Source organism: Balaenoptera borealis (genome assembly GCF_965194805.1).
Source record: "Balaenoptera borealis genome assembly, chromosome: 3".
Taxonomy (NCBI): domain Eukaryota; kingdom Metazoa; phylum Chordata; class Mammalia; order Artiodactyla; family Balaenopteridae; genus Balaenoptera; species Balaenoptera borealis.
In genome coordinates, this window is record NC_138866.1 from 83,215,494 (window position 1) to 83,228,412 (window position 12,919).

The 12,919-nt window shown below is 50.2% G+C and overlaps 1 protein-coding gene across 1 annotated transcript in view; it reads right to left on the reverse strand.

The window, feature by feature from the left end:
* Positions 1-548: 548 nt before the first annotated feature.
* BMF (Bcl2 modifying factor) overlaps positions 549-12,919 on the reverse strand; it is a 28,386-nt gene continuing 16,015 nt past the window's right edge. Inside the window, 2 exon segments of the mRNA XM_082385040.1 lie at positions 549-4,929; positions 11,692-11,789. Of these exon segments, the coding sequence (XP_082241166.1) occupies positions 4,818-4,929; positions 11,692-11,789 (210 nt within the window). The 3' untranslated portion in view covers positions 549-4,817.

The following is a 12,919-nucleotide window of genomic DNA, read 5'->3' on the forward strand; positions in this document are numbered from 1 at the left end:
TTGGGCAATTGCACTGTAGTACAAGTACTAATAGTTGTGATAGGAATAAGGAAGAACAGCAGTTGAGAAGAAAATAAGAAAACGGATCAACAAGGCTGGTGGTTAACAAGTGCGTAAACGGAACCCTCTGTGCAAGCATTTTGAGAGAGGTTGGTGAACAGATCCTGCCATGGAAATACTTTGTTAATTGCAATCAGGGGCACTCAGCATTTTTTCCTAAGAAATCCTTTGACATATGATGAAATTACCAAGGTCTCTTTTACCTTTTATATCTAGATTTCTCCAGCCCAAGTATCCCAACATTAGTGTTTTCATGAATCTGAAGACTTTTCTTCTCTTGCTCATAAGTGATACTTCTCACCATCCTCTCTGGCCCCAGGCAGTGATGGTAGTATTTCTAGAGTAAGTACTGGAAGTTATGTCTGAAATATACTATATTTGTATATTGTTTTCAAATTGCTTTCACATACAGTTTCAATATTTTGCAGAATTGTAATCCCTACTTCAAACAGAATCTTCCAGACTGGCAACACTCATATACACCAGAGTTGATTTTCAAAGCTCTATCGTTTCATTTTTTTGAAATAGTGATCTCAAATGTGGGCAGAAAGTGAAAAAAAGAAAAGAAAAAATTTTCCCCCTTGGTAACTGTGTTAGTCAGGATAGGCTGGGGTATGCTGCAGTAATAAAGTAACTCTGAACACAGTGGACACAAAAAGGCTTCTTTCTTATGTTATGTGTTCATTCCAGGTTGGCCAGGGGCTCCGCTCCACATAGTCCTCAGGGACCCAGGATGACAAAGGTTACATCATGCTGTAGCTGCACTACCTGGAACAAGAGTCCTCCTCAATCACTGGAGCAAGGGAAGAGAATAAAAAATGGCTCACGCATATATTCTATCCCCACCTGAAGGTGACACAGCATTTCTGCTTCTATTTCACTGCTCAGAAATTGTCACATGGCCCCCCTAATACGCAGGACTGAATACAGTTTTTAATGAGCACCGCTGTCTTTGCCATAATTACTATGTCTTCTCCCATGCCGTCTGCCATTTCCTCTCTGGGACTGTTTTCTCTTCATCTTTACGTACATACGATAATCTAACTTTCTGAGATTGCACTAAGACAGGGACAGCAAACAGGTACTGTCGTGTCCTCCGCCCATGCCCAGTAGACAGTGCTGATTGCTCGTAGCACTCTTTTCTGCCACGTCCACATGTAGCATCAGAATCCTTCCCAACACAGGTGGCTGCCACTTTCTCAGTATCATCACTAGAGATGAAACTTATCCGCCACTCCCAGTCTATGGAATTTCACTGACCCCTAGGACACAGAACTTGGTTTCCTTGGCTCCACCTCCATTACTTTCTTTGGGGATGGACATGAGACCAACAGACACTTGATCACTGCTGTTATCTATACTGTTTACAAATACCTAATCTGGGGCCCCCAGTGTTACCAGCAATTTCAGGCTCTGGTATTTTCCCTTCAACTTCTACCACTTTGATCAGGGTAAGAACAATCAAAGGAAACTTGACTTCCTTCACAGCTAACATGGGCTAACACAAAGACTGAACGAAAAGAAATCTTTAGGGAAAAACAGAAACGCAAGTCCTTCTGACCCAGAACTTTGAAATGGATCAGTCCAGACCTCCTCTCCAGAAGCCTCTAAAGCTTCACAAGTCACTCCCCTAAACCAAGGAAGGGAATCTTTCTTTCCTATCATCAGTGACATGGAGCAAAGAGAACATCTTTCATTAAAAAATTATAAGTTAAAAAAGAAAGATAATACACCTTTCCTTAAGAGTTTAAAAAAGTAGGATCACAGTAAGAAAATCCAGAATGTCCTTTCTCTCAGCCGTTAAAACTCTGCTCACCATTTTCTGTTTCTTGCAAGCTTTATCCCGAGCCCCTGGGGTCTCTGGTAAGAGACACTTTAGAAAATAGAGAAGTTGGGGCAGGCTGCTGGCTTCCTTGTGTTTTGGGGTTTTTTTTTTTGTTGTTGTTGTTTCCCTCTAAGTCATTTCCCAAAACATCTTAAAGTCCTCACGTTATACAAAGTGAAGATTTGTTCTCTTACACCATTAGTGGAGAAGTCTCTCCAGACAGAAGTTTCACTACTGTTGCTGTTTGGAATTGGCTCAGCAGACGTAAACAGGGTCATCCGGGGCCAAAGAGGGTGGGTGTTTAGTTTTAAAGCTCTGGGGTTAAGAGTGAAAGCATGTGACTCTAGCCTGGCCAGAAACAGAGAAGCCTTTGTGTGCAAGGAGCAAGCGACTGGCAGTCCTGAGGCTAAACACAGGGGGAGCGGGGAAAGAGAGCGCTGACACAGGTTTCAAGGGTCTAATAGGATGCCACTGGAGGGAGGTTAACTCTTTGTGTCAGGCTGCCAGGCTTCCGTGGGGAGAGCTTCTGTTTGTGGCTCACGGTAGAGCAAAGAACTTCAAAAAAATAAATAGAGCTTCCTTGGCTTGCAAAGGGACAGAGTACTCCTGTAGCCAGTGTGGAGAAGAGGCAGGCTGAAGCAACTGGAAGCAAGAGCAATGTCCATGGGGAGAGTTTTTGATAGATCATACGATAGAACTTCCTTGGAGTCCCAACGTCTAAACACCGCAGGCTGTTCCTGTGCCAATGTTCCCCCCAACTCCTCCCCCTTCTCATCCTGGACGGCTGGGATGAACCAGAGAAGACAACAGGACAGCCGGGACCACATCTCCCCCTCATTGCCCCTCCTCCAGAGGAGGAGGGTTGGTGCTGGGGAAGGAAGGCTGGTAGGCTGCTGACTCAGCCCACCCTGGCTGCACCCTCAGGCACCAGCAGCCCACGGCAGCCTCATTCACCAAGGTGCTGGGGACCCACGGATACTTGGTGAGCTTGGGCTCTGCTCACGGCCAACACTGAGCCTTGCCCACCATCCTATACTGCTCATAGCCTGCCTGCCCAGGGCCAGCGTGCCCTTTCCCCGACCCCACCTCTGCCCAGAAATTGCTGCATTCAATCTTACTGAAGTGAGCAAGTCAAGTTTCCTGAAAGTCTGCAAAAATCTGACTTCCAGACTTTGGCAGGGGAGGAAAAGGAAACAAGATTCATTTTTCCACTTAAAGCCTGGACCCACGGGAGGAGTTCAGAAATAAATATGGCAGAGGATGGCGTATCTCACTGAACATCACCACATCAGGTCTCATTCCATTCCTCCCATTGTTATTCGTCACTCCTTCCTTCCACAAAGATTTCTGGGCATCGTGCAGGTGTCAGGTTCTTTGCTCGATAGTGGGGATATAGTGGTGAATGAGACAGACCAGTTCCTGCCACCAGGAGTCTTTCCAGACAGGCACAGAGCCATTCACATGCTAATCAAGAAAATGCTGATCAACGTACTGGGTAAATGGTGGCTGCCAGCGGTGAGAGGCGGTCCTGATGGAATGACATCCATTCTTACAGGTGAATTTCAGTTTCCCCAGTCGATGAAATGTCACCAGCTCTTCTCTACGTTTCAGGAGCGGGATCACTGAAATTAGGTATATGGCAACAGCAGCAGCATATTGAGATAGTACCGAGCCTTAGTGCTCTGCCCAAAGGCTCACTGACCCCAGGTTTGATCTACCGGACTCGGCGCTGATCTACCAGACTGTGGTCACTGTTTAAAACAGTACTCAGCCCACTTGAGTGTGTGTTTGTGTGTGTGCACAGTCCCTGTAAAATTTGTACCTGGTGCTCAAGGGCACTGGGCAAATGTAATGATGTGTTAGAAATGAGGTTGCTACCGGGCACTGAACCCTCTCCACTTCAAAGACAGAATCACTGAGCAGAACCCTGGGCTCACTCAGGTGAAAAGCAAGAACTTTTATCAGGGGTGCCCAGAGTTCCCAGGTCTTTGACCTTGACGGCCCCTGGGTCTCCCAGGGCCACGGGCCATGGTCTCCTTCACTTCCAGCATCCAATTGCTTCCACCAGCTCCTTCAGCACGATCCCGAGACACCTTCATCAGAAGCCCCTTTCCTCCCTGAGTTTACAGGAAGGCACCCAGGCTCTTTGCCCTCCTTCAAGCTAGAGGAGGTAGAAGGGCCACAAAGACAACCCCTACCCAGGCGGGGGCCTCCAAAAAGGAACAGACGTCTGTCACACCTTCAGCCCCCCTGTGTGCTGCTGGAGAAATGGGCGTCTCTGGACTCAAGAACGCAGTAGAGTAAATACAGTGCTTCCAGGGACTATGCCGCCCTCCTTCATGTTGGACACAAGGGTGAGGAGTGTGGGAGAGAGTCACCTCCGGTGGGATGAGCAAAGGCAGGAGCAGAATGAGGAAAGAGCTTGCTCTGGTTTCTGAGTTTTTGCAGTCCTCGTTCTTATGCTTTTTTCCTTAGAGTCCTTAAACCTGGAGACCAAGTGACAGATAAAGAGACCCAATAAACTGCCTGAAATCTTACAGAAAAACTCTTGAGTCTGTGTATTCTGTGCCGTCTCCTGAGGAGAGGATCCGTATACAGTCTCAGCAGAGTCTCTTTTAAAAGAGTTCAAGACCCAATAAAGAAACGATGGAAGAAAATGCTGGGCAGGTCACAGATATGCAGCCTGGTCCCACCCCAATGTACAGATGAGGACATCAAGAACCACAGAGGTGAAGTCACTTCCCTGCCCTAAGTCAATCAGCCAGTTAGTGACAGAGTCACCTTCAAAATCCAGTCTCCTTAATCCCAGTCAGGTGGGCTTCCCACTGCTTCATAGCAACTGGCTTTCTTTTAGGACCTAATGTTGAGGGCAGGGATCATGTGTTTCTTCCAAATCTGTGCGTGGACTTACAGTGGCGTCCTGGTGAGGGGCTCAGCCAAGGCCGTCAACTGGTTCAGTGGACCTCGTTTGTCTTCTCTCACAGGCAGGTTTCGGCATCAGTTCAAACACTAGTGACAGATCTGCCTGCAGAGTACCATGGAGTCTGAAAGGTAGCAAAGCTGAAGCCAGACAGGATACCACTTACATCACTTACTCTCACCCTCCCTTCAGGGCAATTCCAATTCTAATTCCACGCGGAGCCTTCCCACGTAGGAGGGCAAAAACTTCTCTAGGGAAGCAGGGGATTAAGGGCAGAATGGCTGGCTTCAGGGTCCAGTGGAGACTCATTTTCCGCAGGGGCTGGTTCTAAGACCTCCTGTAAGGCCAAAATCACAGGAAGTGAAAATTGCCCTTGAAAGTCCTGTCAGACACCCATGAAGTGCAAGATCACTTCTCAGGGAAACCCCAGACAGACAGCTTTCCTTCAGGTTGGAAGAGAGTTCTCTTGCCTCAGTTGAACAGCCGAGGAAACCGCTGACATTTAGGGCCAGACTGGACTAGAAAAACGTATCTTTGAGGGATAAGATGCTGGTGCGATAAGAGGTCAAGAAAGGGCTGTCATGCATGTTCTCATGTCCCACTCACGCCAGGTACCACCTGTTCACTGAGAGCAGGGCCAGAGACAGGTCTGCTGCACTACCTCATACGTACATTTCTCTCTCTCGCTCTCTCTCCCCTCCCTCCACTGCATCCCCACCCCCGCACCGGAATCACTGAGCTTATATAGTGTAAATTGATTGGGTGCTCCAGGAATCGCCACCTTAATACTAGCCTCTCAACATGCTGTCACCTTGGGCTGCCACTCCTGAATTCCTGACCCACAGAAACTGTGAGATAATAAATGTTGGTGGTTTTAAGCGGCTACATTTTGGGATAATTTGTTATGCAGAATACAAATATAAGGATATATGGTATGCAGAATACAAATATAAGGATATATGGTATGCAGAATACAAATATAAGGATACACATACAGAATACTCATACAAGGGGGTAGCTGGAGAGGCAGCCTACAGAATGTGGAATGGATCCAGTAGGGCAAGCTTTCCAGTGGGAAGGGATGGGAGGGAGTCTGTCTTTTAGAAAGGTCCCCTGGCAGCAGAGAAGGCACTGTGGGTAGGACAAGGCTGGCAAAGAGACCAGGTAGGGGCTCTGCAGTTGTCCAGGGAAAGAAACAATGTGGCAGAGATAGAGAGAAGATAGGTGCAAGGCATATTTCTGGATAAGAATGGTCAGAGCTGGGACTTCCCTGGCGGTCCAGTGGTTAGGACTCTGCGCTTCCATTGCAAGGGGCACAGGTTCAATCCCTGGTCAGGGAACTAAGATCCCGCAAGCCACGTGGCACAGCCAAAAAAAAAAAAAAAAAAAAGAGAGAGAAAGAATGGTCAGAGCTTATGGATCAGCTGCCTCCAAATAATAATAATAAAAGTAATATTATTAATAATATTAAGAGCTAACATTTAGTTAAATACTAACATGTAAAAAACACTACGCTAAGCCCCTTACACATATTGACACATTTAATGCTTACAACAACCTTATGAGGTGGGTACTAGTATCGTCTCATTTTACACATGAGGAAACCGAGGCACAGAGAGACTGTGTGACCCGCCCTGTGCCGCACAGCTGGCAAACAGCGGCGCCTGGGTTCAAACTTGGGCAGCTGTGCCTTTAACTTCTCACTGGACTTCGTCTGGAGGGATCAGAGAGAGAAGGGAGGGGGTGAGGTCTCAGGTTTCTAGCGGGGCAACTGAGTGCAGCCTCACCCAAAGTAGGCACAGATGACTTGAAAGAAAGCCGTTACTATCACAATCACCTAATTCCCTGCGAATCTCAGAAGAGCTGCTTCACGGGCTCAACTACAACCCTGCATGTGAAATGTAGAATAACATCCGGACATGGCACCAGGCCCCACTTCTACCACACTCCAGTAAAAATAAACCTCTCTGTCCAAATATAGAGTGGTTAGAAGTGCCATGTTTTACAGGAGAAGAGGCAGTTATTTGGCATTAAAAACAGACAAGTTTTGGCTTCCCCGCAGATCTGGGCAAGAGCACTGCAATTTCCAAATGGAAACCAAGATGGATGGGGTAAGCCCCCCTCTGACTGACTCAGCTATTTAAAAAGCCCAAAGAGAAAACTGCATCCCTCTGCTGGGCCTCAGTTTTCTCATCCATAAAACGAAGAGGTTAGACAAGACAACTGACGTCACTTCAAGCTCCCACTCTCTACAAGGCTAGGAACCAGAGTGGAAGGCTGGTCCTCAGAGAGCCGACAGCTTCCTAAGTATGGGGGCCCAGCAGCGGCACAGCGAACTGGCCCTCCAGTTTACAGCTTACTGCTGATAGGACCAGGAGTGGTTTTTCCCAAGGATTTTTAGAACTCTGTCAAGCGCTTTAAATTACCCCTTTGAGTCAGACACATTGCTAATCTGCAAAGAAAGACAAGCCAGGAAGTCCCCCTACAACTAGCCTACCTCGTGAGATGCTACCTCGACAAAAGGAAAGCGAAGCCCAGCTTGACAGGGGTGGGGGGTTGTGCAGAGGGGCCGCCAGGGCACTTTTGGTCACTGAGGCTGCCAGTTGCTGAGGGCTGGCCCTGGGCAGGTCCTTTGTACACACTCCCCTTAATCCTGCAAGGCAGGCACAGCTGTAATTTACACGTGGAAGAACTGAAGGCTCAGAGAGGTTAAACAACTTGCCTATGATCATTCAGCTGGTGGAGGCTGGAACCGGATCCAAATCCAGGTCTGGATCCAAAGCCCATGTTTTTCCACTTCATGGGGCCTCTGCTGTGCTGCTTACTGTGTGGTCAGAATGGCTCTTTACAACCCCAAGAGGGGAAAGGAAGTCCTGACAAAAGCCGGGGGTCCCGGACAGTAACTCAGGAGGGCAGCTGAGAAGCAAGTTGGGAGTCTCTAATCCACCAACAGATCCCCTTGTATTTTTACTACACCTTGAAAAAGACAAGCTTTGCTTTAAATGGTTTTATTAAAAACTGTACCAATTGATGGGGGAAAAGATACACACACATATATGCATGTGAAGAACACAAAGCCAAATATTCTGTACAGGTTTAAAAACAATGAGTCCCCATCCCCTCCCTCTCTCTCCTTGTTTCTCTCCCAGAGGCAGAGTGCCTAGAACCCAGCACAGCTAACCTGGGAGAGACAAAATGCTACATTCTCACTGGGTCTCCCCCGACAGGCCCTGTGGACCCAGGGATGGGGCAGCCCACTGGGCAATGCTCACAGAGCAGGGAGAGGCACTGGCCTCCTATGCACAGAGAGGGGCAGTGCGAACCGGGAGCCTGCAGGGCTCCGAGCACCTCCCGCCCAAGAGGCTGGCGCATCTATGAAAGAGTGCGGCTTTCTCTGCGGTTCCCTCAAGGCTCAAAGTCCCCACCAGCCTTGAGGAGCCCACTGCCCACACTGTCCCCAGGAGGCTTCACAGCCTGATGGGTTAAGGAGTCTGGCCAGGGTGGTGTCTCACCAAGGTGTCCCCACCTACACACAGAGGGACCCCGCAGGTTCCTCCGGCCTGGGCTGCAGCCCTGATGTGCAGAAGCCCGCAGAGCTGAAGTGCCTGCTTCTGCGGGCTCTCACCTGCCCTACCCCACTGCATCAGGTCCCTCAAACGAGACAAGCTCGCAAGCTCTCCACGTGCTCCTTGCTGACTAGGACAGTCACAGTGGCTCCCCAGCCCCTAGTGGAGGCCCTGGCTGGATCATCCCAAATCACCCCCTCCCTGCCAGGCCCAGGCCGGACCCATCCTTGGATGGGGCTGGGCCACTGGGGACAGAGAGACAAGTCAGCTGGGCCCCTTTGAGCGCTCAGAACGTGCCTGCCACATAGCTCCCGACACAGACCCCCTCCCCTAGGGGCTCGTGGAGGGCACTGGGAGGTGGTCTTTTTCTGCCTCGGACTGAGCAAGAAAAGGCCACGGGGGCAGCTCTCCAGCAGCCCAGACTTTGAAGTGGGCAAAGGCAGAGAGTCCTCCAACTCTCCGGGAGAGTCAGACGGGGGGGCCTGAGGGGGTTCCCTCCCCAGTTCTGTCTACCGGCTTCCAGAATCCCCTCCTCTGGGGTTCTGAATTAGAAGGGCTGTTTTGACCCTGAATATCAGGCTTCCCCTCCTCCAGGGCAACCCTACCGGGGAGGGAGGTTTCCAGTCCCTCTCCCACCCCCACCCTCAGCAAACCACAAAAGCTCCGCAAGTCTTCTGTTGGTTACAGGTCAGGAGCCAGGTCACACTGTCCCTCCCTCTAAATCTGATTCTCACTCCCTAACTAGAGACAGCCAAGCTCCCGGGGGATGGGGAGAGGGAGCCCAGGGGGAGGGACATGTGTCCTGAGGTTGGACTTGAGGAATGTTCAGACCAACTCACCAGGCAGAGGGGGAAGGGGCCAGTCTAGACCACTAGGCCAATTAAAAACAGCCAGCCAGGAGGAACCTCTCTTCCTCTTGGGGCTATTCTACCTCCTGGGTTCTGGGGGGAGGGGAAGGAGAGGCATTGTACACTTTGCCCTGGCTTGCTTAGGATAGTGAGTTAGTTCCTGGCTTCACAGAAGATGGAGACAGTGCAGTCAGATGACCCTCCACCCGGCCCCAGGTGCGATGTTCAGCTGAGCTTCTCAAACTCTTGGGCTCAGTTCTCAGGACAGGCCACAGGGCATCCCACCCAGGCCCGGCAAGGTCTCTGAAGGTGATGGCTTTGCCTCGGCACCAAGGCCTGGACCATTTATTTGCTCTCTCACTCAGCTCACGTGGAAAGTCTGCTGAGAGTAGATAAAAGTGGCCGGTAGAAATAATCCTGGTTTTCTTGTGTGTGCCACTCAAAGATACACCAGCAGCCTGCCCATCACAGCCTTGGTCCAGGAGAGGGAAAAACAACACATGTCCTATGCACGTCAAAAAATGGTGTGGAGACACACAGGGAAGGGTGGATTTCACAATGGTCAGAGTGTCCCAGCACCAGTCTTCATGCCTGTTCCCTGGGTTCCTTCTTGTAAGCAGGAACCTATCTTCTTAGCAGACAAACCATGGTACACACCCTGAGAATATAATTCTGTCCAAGAATAGGTAATACCTCCAGAACATCCAAGCAGAACAAAACCAAGGCTTATGCAGTCTGAAGTCCCTCTCCGAGCCACTGTGAGCCCATAGGGCACCTTTGTGCAAATTAGGAAAGGCACCCCTTCCTGTAAGCAGACACAGCCCTACACTAGGGCATACAGCTTAGTGAGCAGAGCCCGGGCTGGATTCTAGCTTCCATTACCTTCCACTGCAGGTGGCCTTGTGCAGTGAACGACCTGCCTGACCGTACATCAGGAAGATCAGTGTGTCCTTCAACGGTAACAAAGGCCTCCTCTCTGCAGAATTAGAGGAGCTTGGGCTTGTTCAGATTTGACAGTCTACTCAGGACTCCTCCAATTTCCTTGGGTAGCCCTGGGGTCTTCTCTGCCCAGGGAAGCCATCTTTTCCTTGGGCCTTGCTTCACCGTTAGCACCAATGTTAACTTTTCTCACATAGGCAAAAATGATAATTTAATTTCTAGGTGAACAGATTCCCTGTGTCTGCTCCCAGAGCTGCCAGACTGGCTGCTTTAAATTCTCTCCATTAGTGCCACAGCAGGGAGAGAAGGGAAGAAGTTCAGAGGCGTCTGTGATCCTGCTGAGTTCCAGAGCATGTCTTTCTGGCCTGGCTGGAAGCTGAAGGAAGACAGGAAGTGTGTACCCAGCTTGGACAGTTCCGCACTCTAATCACTGTCTGTTACTCTAAAAGACACATTTCAGCTGACAAAGCCACTGTGCTGGCTTCTTCCTGTATCCCACTAGGCGTGAGAAAGGAATGGGGATAAAAGGGAGGAGGTATGTGGTTTCCGAGGAAACCAAGGGGTCTGGGTTCCTCAAGGCTGACTCTCACAGGTGGGATGGCCGCCTCGTTTCCCAGAGCCACCGCAATGCAATCCTGTCCCTTCCGGTGCTAGAGTGCTGCTATCGGGGGTGGGACGCCGTCTGTTGGCTGGGTCTTTCAAAACAAGAGCTGACAAAGGCACAAGCTGCTGGCTACAGCTCACTGACTGGTTATTTGTTTGGCTCATCCATGGTTGACACCCAGCCAGTCCCAGGCAGCCAGAGGGGGCAGTGGTTCTGCACCTCAGGACCAATCCTGGGGCTTCCAAGTAGGACCAAGTCAGACATGAGGCCTACCCAGAAGTTTGGTTCATTTTTGCGGCACATCTGAGGGGTCCACGGAGAAACCCAACCCTCCCTGAGGTCTGCTGGAGATGACAGGGGCTGGGCAAGAATCCCTGAGCCCTTGGGGCGGGCAATGGCTGGGCCCAAGGAGAACCCAGACATGGAGCTGGCTGACCGACCTACTGAAGTTGCCACACGCAGCTGGAAAGGCCTTGTCTGAGGCCCTGGTGGGTTAAAGCAGTGTGACCCGTCGGATCTGGGCCCCATCCACAGTGGAAGGCTGATACGTTTGGTGGAACCAGGAGTCTAATCCAGTCTCCTGTTTCTTAAATAAGTTCCTGTGGGAAAACTACAGTCCACTCGCCGGAGCACAGCACTACCTGGTTGTCTTCAACCACTGACGACCGAAGGATCTACTTGTCCGAGCCCTTGGGAGGTCCCACATCACAGACACACCAGCCTCTACTTCAACAGTGTTTGACAAAGGGCCCCATTCCTGGTCGAAGCCCTGAACGGGGAAAGAGGTCCCGCTTGGGTATGTCTTATGTACACAGAGAGAAATTTTTAAAATAAAAACACAAAACAACAACAACTTCACAAGACACAGTGTCAGTCCTCGCCGGTGTCCTTCCGTGGTGCCCCATGTGAAGAGGGCAGCCCAGCCTCACCTGGGACCTGCCCCATTCCTGTTCTCATCTCCATTCACAGCGAGGTTGTGCAGAAAGAGGAGGATCTGCCACCACACACGATTTCGGTTCTGCTGGTGCTGAAAGGAAAACAAAACAAAACAACGTAACTCCTAAACGCAGCCTTAGACGACTCCTTATCATTTCCAATCAAAGTTCAGATCCACACGTCTTGGGGCGACACTTTAATGCCATCAGGACTGCAAACTGGGGGAGTTGGGGGAGGGACGAGAGAAGTGGCGATGAGGGGGAGATAGCTGAGTTCTCCAAATACAATTGCAGTGTGAACATTAAAAAGAAAAGACCAGGCTCTTTATGCACGGTGCACAAGAGGATTAAACTTTTTCCCCTGCTTGCAGGATTTTCCGAAGTTTAGCCAAGTGCTGCTTTTAATCAGATTGGCTCCTGAGCCCCGCAAACCTCAGCTGCATGAACAACAAACTTTCTTCAGCAAGAAAGAGAAGAAGTGCCCCCCTCTCTCCCCCAACTCCAAAGTAACACAGAAAACAAGGGGGAAAAGCGGGGGAGCCTCCATCTGCAAGTGATTTGACACTGTGAAGGTCAAAGGGTTAATCTTCCATTTAAACCACACTGCTGAGGCAGCAAAAATCTGATTTCATCCAGTGCAAACACGCACACACACAGACACACACACACACTTGTGCGCCCGCCCTCTCTCCCTTCCCAGCATCTCCAGCTCCGTGCTGCCCTTTTTATAGCTGCTCTTGACAGTAAGCCATAAATAATCCCTCTTGGAGCGCTTTCCTACTGACTGGAGCCAATTAAACGTTAAGCAAGAACATACTTGAAAACAAAACAAAAACAAAGAATGCACACTACTCTCTGGAGGTTATCCCAGGTCCTACTGTCAGGCAGAGAAGCTGAGGGCAAAGGTCAGCGGTCAGTGGCTCACAGGATCGTGGCTGGTGCCCCGTCCACACAGGTACCATTTCCCAGGGGCCAGCAGAGGTCCGAAGGGCACCGAGGGGTGCTGGAAGAGGCGGTCTTTGTTCTCTCTTTATCTGCCAGGGCAGGAGGACTAGGCTGGGGCCCTCTCCATGGGGTTCTCGGTGGACAGGGGAATAAGAACCTAGTGTGCAAAAAAGGAGCCAGCACAGAGGCTGGACTTGGATTGCCGCAGTGGCCCAGGCAGCAAGCACGCTTATGTGAAGTGTGTGTGTGTGTGTGTGTGTGTGTGTGTGTGTGTGTG